Raw genomic sequence first — 15,384 nt, 5'->3', positions numbered from 1 at the left:
AAAAAAAACGTTGTCAAAAACCCCACGAAAACTTGAGCAAATTCTGCATATGATTCCAACCTTAGGCCAGGTTCCCACATAGCGTAAACACTGTGGAATTTCTGCAACGGAATTCTGTGTGGAAATTCCGCAGCACTTACAGTAGCAGCAAGGTGGGTGAGATTTAGTAAATCTTATGCCCACGCTGCGGGAAAAAAATGCAGCGTAAATGTTAAAAACTTGACCTGCGGTGCGGAATTTCATTCCGCAGCATGTCAATTTATGCTGCGTTTTCGTTGAATTTCTGCTGTGGATTTTCCCCATTGAATTCAATGGGGATGCAAAACCCGCAACAGAAAGCCATGGGTTGCGACTTTTGCGTGTATTTGCAGTGTTTACGCTGCAAAAATCGCAACGCCGGAAAAAAAACAAACAAACATACTTACCCAGAACGCCCTCATTCTCCGTGAAATCTGGCCTCCTGGGATGACATTGTATCTTATGTGACCGCTGCAGCCAATCCCAGGCTGCAGCATCACATGGTCTGAAATTTCATCCAGGGACGTCAGAGGAGGGAAGGGGATAAGTATGTGTGCTTAACTGCACAATGTGGAGTGGACATTTTTCGGACGGAAAGTCCTGCGGGTTCCAGGTCAGATACGATGCGTGGTTTTTACTGTGGGGTTTGTTCCCACACACAGGATATGCTGTGAAATTTCTGCAAAAGGAAATCTTCAGTGGAATCTATAAAGAAAACCGCAGAAATCTACACTAGTTTTGCTGCACATATTGCTGCGGAAAAACACTGCTTTTTCAGCAGCGGTATTACCTGCGGATTTAGTGTTAAACATTGATTATGGCAAATTATATGTGCACCTGTGGATTTCCAAAATGCAACAAAACAAATCTGTTGTGAAATGTCTGCTCCCCATTGAAGTCTGTGGGCGAAACAAGCAACATCCCTGCACAGAAACCACAGCATAAATTGATGTGCTGCGGAATTGAAAGTCACACCACAGAACGCTTACCACACAACTTTTCTGCGTGTGTTTTATCGCAACGTGTGGCTGAGATTTGCCTCATCTCATTCACTTTGCTGCTACTGAATATGCTGCGGAATTTCCACACAGAATTCCATTGCAGAAATTCTGCAGCGTATATGCTAAGTGGGAACCAAGCCTTAAAGTGGCTCCAAATCTGCAGCCTTGTTTTAGATTGAGCTAATTTGCTTTGTTTAGCATATGTGATTCAGATATCTACAGAACAATTTAGGGATGTTCAGTGTACACACTAGAGCAGGGGTCTCAAACACGCGGCCCCCGATGCTGTCATCTGCGACCCACGGGGCACCGTAGCTCCCTCGGGAGAGGAGAGAGCAGGCTGAAGGAGGAGTGTGCTCCTTCATCATGTCCCAGAGCAGAGCTTATACTAGCGCTCTGCTCCGGGACTCCTGCTCTTAGGAAGCCCCTGACATCACTGTCCATATATGGACAGTGAGCAGAGCTAGAAGCGACTCTGCTCTGGGACTCCGGCTGGAGAAGCCCCTGACATCACTGTCTATATATGGACAGCGATGTCAGGAGCAGAAATGGAGTCCCAGGCACAGCGCTAGTAGCGCACTGTGGCACTATCTAAAAAGGGTCTGCCCAATCTAGATATTCTTGTGTCTGCCGAACGCTGCCAACTGAGCAACCAGAATGCATTTAGCAACACTAATGCCCCATGCACACGAACGTATTTTGCGGGTGAATTGCAACCCCATTAATTTCAATGGGCCCATGCACACGACCGGGGTGACACTCCGCGGCCGTTTGAGCCGCAAATCACGGCTGTGCACACCACTAGGGTGCATGAGGCCTGAAAACTGGATTGTTAAAATAAACACGTGGAGTAAACTCGCAAATTTCCGTTAAGTTTAAACCTAGCGCTATTATTATAGTAATGTAGTTTTATCATAGTAATGTAGTATTATAGTAATATAGTGTTAATATAGTAATGTAGTATTGTTATAGTATTGTTGTATTATAGTAATGTCGTTTTATTATAGTAATGTAGTATTGTTATAGTCATTTAGTATTGTTATAGTAGTGTAGTATTTTTATAGTAATGTAGTATTGTTATAGTAAAGCAGTATTGTTATAGTAGTTCGAATAACTAATTGATTAACAATAATTTTGTATTGTATCAAATTTGAGAGTAATGCGGCCCGTCAACTTCACATTTTTTCTATGTGTGGCCCATTTACCCGCCGGTTTGTGAGACCCCTGCACTAGAGACATGTCAGAGCAGCTTAAGTTCACTCCCCGCTGACAACTCGGTGGTGGGGACCGCCCAGCTGTTAATGTATTCCCAAATTAGCAAATCTGCCGCCGAGATGAACTGGCTGATTGCCAGGAAATGGAAGAGGATTGCAGGGGAACGTGGACACAAACAAAGATAAAATAAACTGTGGAATCAGGGAGAAGCCAGCTATAAAGGTATGGCAGCAAATTAACATTTCTAGGGACATTATCGGTCCGATTTAGAATGAGAAATACAATTATAGTTTGCTTTTTGAGATTTATTAACTCCCTTAATGCTAGCTGATGAAATGCACTCATATGCCTTCTAAATAATATGTTTATCCATCATATATGCCTGATCAATACTTCTTAATGACATGTTACTTTGCAAATGGAGTTGCCACTGGCTACAAACAAAATGCCATGTCCTCTCCTGGCACAAATGTTTTGTCCCTGTAGCTCATCAGGTTGCTCTCACTTTGGGACTCTTTATAATTTAAAGGAAACTACTTACTATTGATTTATGAAATTTATGGTCATCTAGGAAGAAAGAGAGGCAGCACTTTTGTCAGATCCCATGGGGCTAAATTGTACCACATAGGGATAAATAACCTCTTAGAGTTCGAGCAGAAGGAAACTATACCATAACTTTACCATAGGGATCTCATTAGCACCATCACTAGTCTAGTGGTTTACATTGAGCTCTACAAAAGAGGACAGCTTGCTTTAGTACAGAAAGAATTGGATATTAATATAACTAAATTAAAATACTGTATAACCGGGTCATTATAGTGATATATGTATTAGTTAAAGGAACAGTGTCACCAAAATTTTTTTTTTATATCAGTTTTATGTTAGGGTTTTATTAAAAACGTTTATATTTATTTGTGTGTTACTTTTTTCTATTTTTACACTTTTTCTTCCCTATGGGGGCTGCCATTTTTTTTTCCATTTCTGTATGTGTCGATTAACGACACATACAGACATGGAATACGGCAGCTCCAGTCCCATAGGTACTGCGAACGGGGCCCGTTCCATCCACTATGGTGTACGCCGTGTGTGTGGGAACGGCGCATGCGCCGCTCCCACACAGTCCAATTTGAAATGCGCGCCGCCCGGCGCCATTTTCCTGTGGAACGGAAGTCGCGGGCGGACAGTAAGATTACTACTTCCGGTCGCGACTTCCGGACTTGTGCACATGGAGCAGCGGCAGAAGACGGAGCGGACGGACCGGAGGGAGCGGCGGCGACTGGAGCAGGTAAGTGATTTCTATGTATGTTCGTGTTTCAGTGTGTGTTTACTAGTATATGTAAACCTTCTACACTGTGTGTTAGCTCAAAAAATGGCGACACACAGTGTAGGAGGTTAGACCGTTCAAACCCCTCGTTTCTCCCGGCACTAGCCAGGATAAAGGAGGGGGGGATTCTGAGAGCTCACTAGAGCGAGGGATTTTTTCCCAATTTTGCAGCATAAAGCAATGTGGTTGCTTTACCACATGCAATGCTGCAATTTTGGGAATAGCTCCATCTAGTGACCAGTGCTGGGAAATATTATAAATTGAATCCAATTTATAATATTTCCTGACTCGTGAAAAAAATAAAAAAAATTAGAACAATGTTTAATCACCTACACACTAATTGTTTAACTAAAAAAAAAAAACATGTTTTGCTGGCAACACATTCCTTTTAAAGGATTATAAAATGCACATTTTCTAAAATTCAATTATTGGATGAATCCAGTGGACTGTCAGCAGCTCATATAGTATGACTGTTTATTTTTTGGGATATAAGTTATATAAAAGTGTGTACCAGTTTTCATATACCTTCATTCAGGAAACAATACACTAACCCTTCTCAGCTGTGATGACCGATGGACTACTTAAAGGGGTTTTCCAAGAAAGCACATTCATGGCTTACTTTTAGGATAAGCCATCTATGTATATGTAATTAGTGGGGACCCCCAGTTGTCAGCGTTGCTATCTGGAAAAACATTGAAGGGGCTGCTGTTCTCAAGGCCCCTTTGCTCTGATTGGTGGCCGTCTCTGAGGTTGGGACCCCCACCAATCAAAATATCTATACCTGGAAAACCCTTTTTAACTAATGACAACATATTTTTCCCATCTCTCCTGTCTTGTTATAGGGACATGTTTGTGACATAAACTATTGTAATTCCTTATTGGCATTTGCTATCATGTCCAATAATAATCTCCTCAATTTTAATGTGATTCCTTTGTAATATACAATCTGAAACATAGAGTCAGATACTAAATAGCTCTGTATCTCAGATTGGACAGTATAGTCTGATATTTCTGATTTTAACATATGCTCAGAGAGAAAGCCCAGTATCTCACAATTTTTACCTAGAATTTTGTTATGAACTGAGGTCATAAGTGGCCCTAAGGTTGATTTCCCTAGGCGTATTGCCTAAAGAAAACTTTGGCTTAGGAACCTGAGTGAACGTTCACTTACCTGAGCTGTTCCCTATCAATGGAAGATGAAGATCATAGGCATGGAGTCATCAACCAGCGACCACATGCTGTATGGCACAGAGTCATCAGGCAGAGACGTGGTAAAAAACATGGAATCCATCAGCAATAGTTGCTAGGGGGGCACAAAATCATCAAGAGCAAGCACAATGAGATCCAGCCAAAGGCTCAGCAATAAGCAGTCACACATGATTTAAGGCAAGAGAGAAGTCAAATCAGGCCGACTGAAATTCAGAGATCAATGATCAAATACAGTGGGTAGAAGCAGCAACACAGTGCTATTCCTGGCACCATATTGGATGTAAAGAGAGTCTTGATTTGCCAAGTAGGTAGCTCTTACTGTGCTTGTACCCCAGTCTGCCACGTCCTCTGCGACCAGAGCATTGGCTGGACCAATTGATCCTGGCCAGGTAAGTTTATTACACATGGATTTCCTGCGAACCTAGCGCAAGTAAAACAAAGCCAATCACTAGCCCATACATACATACATATTGAATTAAATTAAACCATAGAAAAGTGAAGCCTGTAACAAAGTTTCCTTTTCTAGGATTGACTGGTTTCCTAGCGATAGCTGGCATTTTAACTATATTCCTCGAATCAGCAAGTCCACTTTAAATACCCATTAATGCAACAGGTTTCATCCTTAGAAACCAACAGTATTCAGTTCATTTGCAGAATATATTATGGTGATTTGTGGAGTAAGCTGCATTGACATGTGCACAATTATTTTATTTATTAGCTTTCTCAAATTTGGCCAACACAGCCCGTGAGCCTCCTGACTCCAGACTAAACATCATTTAAATTCCAGGGCTGGAGAAATGTCTTTTTATCCTAAAGTAATTACAAGGCAATCATTAATAAGGTTATTCTTGAATCCGATGTAGGCAGAAATATTGAGAACGTCCATTTATCACACATTATAAATAAGGACACAGACACTGAGGTGATTGCGAGTAATTGATATTTGCATCTATTTACTGTTGTCATGTTGAAATTACATATTACTTTTTTATATTGTCAGTGCTGGGAGAAATTGCCATAGCAATCTATTATCAAGAAGATTTCTTCACCTTGTCTTACAGCCTCTGGATTTTGAGACCCAGAAGGAGCACTCATTAGTTCTAGAAGCCCAGAACCGCTTTTTGGATCCTCGCTTCTCTGATCTAGGGACTTTTCGGGATCAGGCAATTGTCAAGGTGTCAGTGCTGGATGTAGATGAGCCTCCTAAATTCCACGCTCTGAGCAGGATTATAGAAGTGTCAGAGGATGCACATGTTGGCTCTGTGATTGGGGCGATCACAGCTACTGACCCAGACAAAGCAAACAACTCCATCAGGTATTATGCTGAATGGCAAAAGGAATGTGTGTGGAAGATGTGTGGGTCGTGTTAAAGAATGAATATTATCCCCTTCCCGTCGCAGCCATTTTTTGATTTGTCATTTTCGATTTTCGTTTTTCGTTTTTCACTTGGAGCCTTCCAAGAGCCATAACTGTTTTATTCTTCTGTCAATAGAGTGGTGTGAGGGCTTATTTTTTTGCGGGTGGAGTTGTAGTTTCTATTGGTGGCATTAAGAGTACCGTATATTCTTTGCGGGCTGAAATAAAAAAAAAATATATTCCTAAATAATTTTTGGGGTTTTGTTTTTATGGCTTTCATCGTGCAATAAAAATGACAACTTAACTTTATTCTGTGTCTCAATAAGATTATGGTGATACCAAATGTATATTTTTTTTATATTTTAAAATTTGATTTGTGTCGCCACATTTTGAAAGCCATAACTTTGGCTCATTTTTTGCGAGACAAGCTGTAGTTTATATCGGTATAGTTTTTTGATACATATAATTTTGACCAAAAAATTCTGTTGGCACCCCCACACCATCTACTATACATACAGTGTACAAATGACCATACCATACAATGCCTAATTATAATCATCATATAGTATGGTGGCCAAACAGTGCCATACATTCACCAAATAACCTTTCCATACCATTGCCCAAATAACAATGATCTACTGTGCTGCCACCATCATTAATTCCAAAAATAATATGCCGTACAGTGTCTAGGTAAAAGTGCCACGCAGTGTTTAAGTAAATACCACTATACAGTTCTCAAATAATACCATCATGCAGTGACTGCTCCATACATACAGTAATCTACAGTGCTATACAATGTCTAAATAATACTGCTATACAAATCAAATAAAGATTCATAGTGGTCATAAACCTTGGGTGCCATGTCTTCTGTGGTGTCCTCTTCAGGATGGGGTGGCTGAAGCACCCTGTGCGACTGCACAGGTTGCACACTTCTAGAACCTCTCCTGGATGAATAGATCTAGTAATACAGCTATATTTAGTAGAGTTGGGAGGATACTGCTGTGAACAGTGAGGTTCTATGTATACGGCTCTGCCTGTACAGCGTATCTCTGTGAAATAGGGCTGTAGGCACTCTATGTGCCACTACCGCATTGTGCCGATGAGCGTCACCATATTATGGAAACATTATACACTAGAAGCATTGAACTGTTTGTGATCCTTCCATGACACTGCCTTCCTCTTATTCCATCTCTTCTTAAATCCAAACCTATTTATCATCGACACCCAGATACAAACTAGACAAAACTTCTAATGATGGGATTTTCGAAATTGATGAAGAGTCTGGCAAAATCAGGATAAACAAATCCCTGGACCGTGAAACCTCTGGGTGGCACAATTTGACAGTGCAGGCTACGGAAGCAGGTTAGTATAGTTCAATCGTATTTCTTGAATTCATGTCTTATTTTTCTTCAAAATTGTTATCAGCAAATCAATGTTTATACCACCTGCACCTTACTCTCAGTAAGCAAGCCAAGTACTCAGAATTTAGGCACCACCATAATTTACCTCTTTAAGTGCATACCTCTGGTCATACTTTTACTATGTACACCCTTCTTCCCATAGGTATAGCTATGCTTTCTTTCACCTGGGGCAAAGATTCAGTTCCCTCTACCCCAACATTGAGCGCCGCGGGCAAAAAATGCTGCGAAAACCGCTTTCTCTGATGGAAACGCTTGAAGAAAGGGCATGACACTTCTTTTTCCCATGAGCGTTTTTTTGAGTTTTTGAGGCGATTTTGGATCTTTTTTAATGCAGTTTCAGATGCGGTTTCCACGTCAAAAGCCACGCCAAAGAACTCTGTGTAAACAGGGCCTAAATTAGATTCAAGGAATTTATCCAAATGCCTCAGTAGGGTCACAAAAGATTTTTTTCCTGCGAGATGAAGTTGGCTACAGTCACTGAGAGTCACAGAGAGGACTGAGAAAGGCAGAACTTGATGGATATGTGTCTTTTTTCAATCTATGTACCTAGGGAGAAATTATATTGGGGGATTCAGGAAAGTGGAGGACTTTACTCTTTTCAGAAGGGTAGGGAATGCTAAACTGGAGCAGGTTATTTTTGAGAGCAGTGAAATAACCTAATTCTTTATGGTTTCAAAGTGTCTGCCTGCTGTTGAGTTAATTTCTCTTAAAGTGCCAGCCCCCGCTGCTTACACATCACCTTACAGCAGATCTGTTAGCTAAATATGTTGTGCTATGTAAGGGCAGGATATTAGAGCTACAAATCCGTACTCCTAATATCCAAAAGGGCAAAAAAAACATTTTTTGTGCTGTTTCGGTAATAGAAGCCATGAAAGAAAACAGCAGACTGATTGTTATAAGTCTTCTGTATTCATGATGGGAGGGCCTCCGATCCCCCCGCCCCTCTATACAGTGACTGACAGACTGATATACACAGCGGTCACCGCGTCTCTCACTATCTCCCATTGGCCGTATGTCATCTAGAGTATTGATTGGTGTTAGATGGTATTATATGGGTTTACACATTCTTATTAGTGTACAATCTTTATATAAGGCATGTAGTGATGTCATTATTCTCAAGGTATAGTTCTGGTAACATTGAAGGTGTTATAGTACATAAGTAACCATTACCGTAATATGTTTCCTACAGATGACCCAGAAAAAGTTTCAGTTCTCTCCTTAAGGATACGCATCCTGGACGTAAATGACAATCCTCCAGAGCTCGCTACACCCCATGAATCTTCTGTATGCGAGGATGCTCTTCCAGGACAGGTAATGTTCTATAATCTATACCTATGTGAAGGTTACCAAAGGGACTGCAAGACATTCTTGGCTAAATCTTTACTTCTACTCGCCTGCCCATTTCCAATTTTTCCCAACCCAGTTACTATGACAAGCTGCAAAACCTGTCTTTAATTTTTTTTTTATTGCAAATAACACTATATATCCCACTAACTTCTCAAATGCACTATTAGATTTTCATTAGAAATGATGTGAGATCCTTAAGCCATGCAAGAAGCTTCCCTCCGCAAACTGTTTTGACACATTGGCCCACATTTACTAATGCTGTCTTAGGCTGGATGCACACGAGCATGTTCGGTCCGTAAAGGACGGAACATATTTCGGCCACAAGTCCCGGACCGAACACACTGCAGGGAGCCGGGTTCCTAGCATCATAATTATGTACGATGCTAGGAGTCCCTGCCTCTCCGTGGAACTACTGAAAACATGATTACACTACGGGACAGTTGTCCCGCAGCGAGGCAGGGACTCCTAGCGTCGTACATAACTATGATGCTAGGAGCCTGGCTCCCTGCATTATGTTCGGTCCGGGACTTGCGGCCGAAATATGTCCGTCCATTACGGATCGAACATGCTCGTGTGAATTCAGCCTAATAGTTAGACAGGCGTAAACTTTCAACAAGCCGGCATGAAATGAGTCAAATTTAAAACAGTGTTGCATGCTAGGTAATAATTTTGGTGCATCTTGTATGATCTGTTTTAACACCTTTCTCTTCCTTATACCACTTTTTATTTGGCTTATTTTTCTCCAGATTTTTGTGCTAGTTGCACCCAAAAAATTGGAGAGGGTTGTTGGTGACAATTGCATCTAATTAATTGCAATTTGCAAGTCTCTTAATAAATCTGGTACATTTGGAATTGTCTAAATGTTAGATTGCTTTTTTACGATTGTTATGAGCAGCCGTACATAATGAATTTAGGACAATATTCTTAACTAAATAACTGAATATCCTACAGTATTTCATAGATTTTTCCTGTCTGACTTATTCATCTATTTAAATCAATGTAAATGTGGAGACATTTATATTGCTAGCTGCCAGGGTGCTCTTGGATTGTTATTTAGTCACTCTTGCTCTCAAGCACATAGAGTAACATACATAAGGTCATCTGCAGAGAGGAAATGGTGGAAAAGGCAGAAGAAAGGAAACCCTTGTTTTATATACTTGTATGCATGCTTTATGACCAGGTGACCAAAGACAGAGACCATAGCCTCCAGAATGGTTGACAGTAGTTACAAATTCTATCAATAATTACATTAAGAATATCAGTTCTGGGGAGGTGAAATACTGTACAGGATTACTCATTATAGGACTGATAATTTTATTATTTCAGCAGAAAGGCACTATAACAGGAAGGTTCAATTCATGGGTGCAGAACAGTGTAGAACACCTTAACCCAAATTTTCACATACAAAGTCCAAATGTAACGGCTCAGTATAATGGCTATTTGAACTGACACTGCATGAATGATTTCTGATTCTGAATGCAAATAATCTTGTTATAAAACATGAATTTCTGTGTTTGTGATAAAATATGTATTATCCATCCATATTAAGTTTGGAGAAATAATGTGTGCTCCCTTTGCTGTAGCTGATTCAGACTATCAGTGTGGTGGACCGAGATGAACCTATGGGGGGGCATCGATTCTACTTTAGACTTGCTCCAGACCCCAGCGCCGAGCATCACTTTACTCTGCTCAATGTCAAGGGTGAGCCATATGCTGGTCACCTACCATACATCAAGTCATACCATTCATGCCATACCATTAGCTTCATTATAAAGATCCACAAATTAGTTTGTATTACTTTTCATCTGAATTCACATGAGATACATTTTACTGACACTATTTCCTATAAAAGAAAATGAGGTGTTAGTCAATATTAAGATCAATAGTATAATTTTATAATGCATTTTAATCCCATAAGCTTGTAATGTACTCGCACCTGTGCTTATTGCTTCCTCCTGCTGAGTAATGCACTACACAAGCCGTGTCAAGAGAAGTAGGGAATGGAAAGTGACAATGCCAATGTGAACATTTCTGGCTCAGAAAATGGTTGTCACGTTTCAGTCTAATTCAACTTTATATATATCCTTACTATATCAACACTATATCAAGGCCCAGATGTACTAAGACGGGCCTGTCATACGCTAGTTTAAGTCTGAATCCTGCAGGAGTAAGATGCAACTAATTCATTAAGAGTTGCACACCACTTAATAATTGAGTCAGATTTTGGGCTGTCCGTGCGCTATAAAGTTAGCTAGTGGCTGCCGTAAATTTCCGCTATAATTTACGCCACTGTCTGACGTAAAATATAGTGAATTTGTCAGACCAGGGATGACCACGTCCCTTTTTCTAAGCCAAGTCCTCTTTTAAAGCTTTTTAATCCAGAATGCCGGCCTACGGCCTAACCCCTCTAAGTACTATAGGGTAGGGCAGTTTTGAGTGCAGTTCCTCTTTACGAATAAGAAATGTTGGCATATGCCATGGGTATTCCAGTCTCTATTTATAACATAAGGAAACATGCAACTTTCTAATATATTTCAGTTTAAAATACTACCCACATACTTTCTTACAGCAGTGCAGTAGACAACTGTATCAGCACAGTGGAATGGTTTGCCCATGGGTATGTTCCGTGTAGTGCATCTTTGGGATAAATTGGATGAAACATGGTCCCGGTCATGAGTCTTATGTCATAAAACTGTGTGAAGCTAAATTATGTCGGGGGTCATGTGATGCATTATGTTTCATCCTTTTTAGTCAGCCTATAGATGCATTATGTGTAGGGCACCAACACCAATGCAATTCTATTGGGCAGAGCTCTTAAGTTGCACACGTGTCGCCGGGACATGACCATATCAGATTTTCACATTTAAATCTTCCCACTGTCTTCTACAGAAAAACATGTTACCATGTGCCCTTACTCTTATTGACTCTATGTTCACTCTCTCCCAATACTTAGTTTTTCCTACATATTTTATCTCTATAGATACTTTTGTACTTTACTATCTTATTGCTGCTTCTTATTCATATATACTGTATTTATACTTATTATATATATATATATATATATATATATATATATATATATATATATATATATATATATATATATATATATCAATATCCATAGGAAACATTCTAACTAAATTATATCTTACAATACACCTCCTGCAACAGCAGGAATAGTTCTATGTATTGCATGTTTTCCTTCATACACATGCTAACCTCCATTTCTATATTTGTACTTACTTACAAAGTGGTCTCTGTTGTCTAAATATGAAAGGGGACCTGTCAGCTCTCTTGACAAGTTTGCTTTAGGAAATACTTGCCTTCCCTAAAAATAAAATTTTTGGAGCATCCTTTCTCAATGTCTTTGTATACGCACTAACACTGCCCAATCCGTATTGTCAATCTGTGAACAGACAAACTACAACCAAGGAGAGAGTAAAGCCAAATTGTTAATTTATTCCTACATTTCCAGGTGGAATAACAGAGAAAAGGCACAGTGCAGAGTTCTAAGAAACGATGCTCCAAAATTGTTATTTCATGGGAATACAGGTATTTACTAAAATTGACATGTCAGGAGCAATGATAGTTCCTCTTGCAATTCCATTAGCTACATTTGTGTGTCTTGCTCTATTTTGTCTTAAAGGTGAACTCCACATAAAAGTAAATTTTTAACCAAATTCCCCACTTGCCAAACTAGTACAACCCTAGAGATCCTACTGTATAGTTCCCCACAGGTGGGCAACTAAAAGATTTGTTGCAACAGGAATGAAAGTTTGGAAATTGCTTGAACTACCATATTTTAAGTTGTTTAAATCAGAGTTTTTAGAATTGCCACTAAGCGTGTTTATCGCACTAGTTTCTAATAAGGAAAATGGTTAAAAGTTACCCAATTCCAGGAGTTCCTCTTTAATGTCAAAGTTAATACCATGTATTTCTCCATTACAGATAACACAGCTTCTGTACATACACATCGAATGCCATTTGACAGAAGGGAGCAGGATATGTTTATCTTGCCAATACTGGTTGTAGATGGAGGCACTCCGGCTTTGAGTAGCACAGGAACTCTTACCATTCGAGTGTGTGGTTGTGACAGCACCGGTGCAGTGCAATCATGTAACACCACTGCATATGTGATGGCTGGAAGTCTGAGCCCTGGAGCGCTTATTGCATTGTTGGTGTGTGTTCTGATACTTGTAGGTGAGTTAAAAGGTCTTTTGTTACCTTTCTAGTTTCCCAATTTAAGGTAATTCTCCTGAAATACAACTACAAATTGAATTCCCCAAACCTCCATATGAAGTAACCAATGCACTCCAATTCTACCGCCATAATTCCTTAAAAGGGTTGTCAAATTAAGACAACCCCTGTCTATATGCCCTATTTGGGCATATTGGTATCATAGAGGAAGGTTTCCCACCTGGGAATCCTCTCTATTATCCATTAGAGAGCTACTGTAAAGAGGGGCTCCCATTCTGGGGAACCAAGTACGACAATGTCATACCACATATCTTCTGCAGCAGCAAAATGTATTTCCACTTACAGCTTTCCCCAGACTTAATAGCTGATGTCTGAGGGTTTTTTGCTGCCAGACTGTGAGTCCTCATTTAGAGGAGAGTGTTATAATAAAAAGATCAACCGAGGAACGTCAAACCCTGACAATCCAATGGTAAAAACCCCAACTTAGGGTAAGGGTAAACTAATTCTTAAAACACATGGCATCTCCATAAGCAATGCATTAAATCCATTGTATTGTGCAGACCTTTTGGATGCCTAGATGTATCCCTCAGGCCTGCTCTAAATAATTTTAGTAGTGAATGGTAAGTCCTATATGTAAAATACTATCACTCAATTGAGGCATAAACACCAACAACTCCCAGCAGTAAAACAATAACACCTGTGCAAGTGCTTGGCTTTCTACCAGACTGTTTAAAGGGATTTTCCAGACTCAGATGGCTAATCAGCTGACTATACTATAAAATAACAAAAAGAGTTGCATTCCTCTTTTCAAATCCCGATGCTCCTTGCACCATTTCCCTGTCTCCATGGCCGCATTGGTGATGCGTAGACCTCACTGATGTCAGGACTGCTGTTAGTGATGTCGAGACGACACACCATCGCTGGTGTTGGGTAAACAAATACTGACAGGGTCCAGGAAAAAGTTGGAGCAGGAGTGGCAGGCAATGCAAAAGTCGATTTGGTAGTTTATAGCATAGTCAATTGATTTATAAAAAAATAAATCTGGAAAAGGAAGACTTCTTTAGAATGAAAATGATTAACGCTGGACAATATTTCAATGGGTACATGGTAGTAAGTTGGTGACAGACCCCACTAGCAGCGGCTTATTTCCAATGGGAACGGGCATGGTTCAGGCATGTTAAAATCCAATGTGCCCAATTCTTCTTTTCCCATACATCTGTAATAGGGGACAGTCAAACAATCTTGCCGAAATTGCCATGTTCAATCAACTTTTATTTAATGTGTATGGCGGCTTTAGGCGAAGTCTACCCCACAACATATAACACTTTTCAGGAACTAAATCCAGAATGAAACAGACTAACTTAGTATTTCAAAGGAAATCCACAAAATCCAGCAGATATCACAGACATAAAATATTTTATTCTCAAAACTATGGGGATTTATGATCATTTTAGGAACACAAACAGTACCAACTGATAAAAGTAGATATAATAAACACAATCGCAGACGTTCAAGACTCAAAATAATTATACAGCCTGGAATCCATCTTTAATATTGAAGCTAAAACAGTATTATAAATAAACATCTGGCACTTTTTGAGCATAAAGCTCTTAGTCATGAGGCTAATCCTTGTTAGATTATCATACTGTACTATGTCATTTATACATTCTCTCTTTTATTGCCTGCAGTGCTGATTCTTCTTATTCTGGCTCTAAAACGGCACCATCAGGGTCACCTTTCATCAGATGAAGATGAAGATATGAGGGATAATGTCATTAAGTACAATGATGAAGGAGGAGGAGAACAGGATACAGAGGCATACGATATGTCAGCTTTGCGCAGCTTGTACAATTTTAGTGACGGGAGTGAGACCGGAGGGGACAGTGCTCTTGCTACTCAGCGTCACCCCTTGCCTCAGTGGTTTCCAGGAGCTGAATTGGACTTCTCACTGTTTAAGGACTACATCAGTAGGAAAGTGCGGCTGGCAGATCAGGATTCATCAGTGCCTCCTTATGATTCCTTCCAGACTTATGCCTTTGAGGGCTCAGGCTCCAGTGCTGCATCTCTCAGTTCAATTAGCGGTTGGTCTACAAGTTCAGAGCAAGACTTTTCTCAGTTGGGATCTTGGGGTCCCAGATTTCGTCAACTGGCTTCTCTATATGCGGGACACAAGGGACATGAAGAAAGCCAGAGCTCCTAGCCCAAGTCAATCCCTTAATTTTCAGGGTACCAAGACCTTATTCTCTAATTGTAGGGGCAGACTTGCATCATATTTATTACATATCAATATGTAAAC

The 15,384-nt window shown here is 40.1% G+C and overlaps 1 protein-coding gene across 3 annotated transcripts in view; it reads left to right on the top strand.

The window, feature by feature from the left end:
• The window catches only part of CDH22 (cadherin 22), a 349,787-nt gene extending 334,403 nt beyond the window's left edge, over positions 1-15,384 (top strand). For 2 of the 3 annotated variants that reach the window (XM_075846720.1, XM_075846719.1), the window contains exons 7-12: positions 5,829-6,082; positions 7,352-7,485; positions 8,734-8,855; positions 10,475-10,592; positions 12,840-13,091; positions 14,777-15,384. In XM_075846720.1, coding sequence (XP_075702835.1) covers positions 5,829-6,082; positions 7,352-7,485; positions 8,734-8,855; positions 10,475-10,592; positions 12,840-13,091; positions 14,777-15,288 — 1,392 coding nt within the window. In that variant the 3' untranslated portion in view covers positions 15,289-15,384. Of the gene's footprint in view, positions 1-5,828; positions 6,083-7,351; positions 7,486-8,733; positions 8,856-10,474; positions 10,593-12,839; positions 13,092-14,776 lie in introns of those variants that run through there. The other variant, XM_075846721.1, reaches the window with a different exon arrangement.

This window comes from Rhinoderma darwinii, chromosome 13, assembly GCF_050947455.1.
Source record: "Rhinoderma darwinii isolate aRhiDar2 chromosome 13, aRhiDar2.hap1, whole genome shotgun sequence".
Lineage (NCBI taxonomy): Eukaryota > Metazoa > Chordata > Amphibia > Anura > Rhinodermatidae > Rhinoderma > Rhinoderma darwinii.
This window is presented reverse-complemented; position numbering and strand designations above follow the sequence as displayed.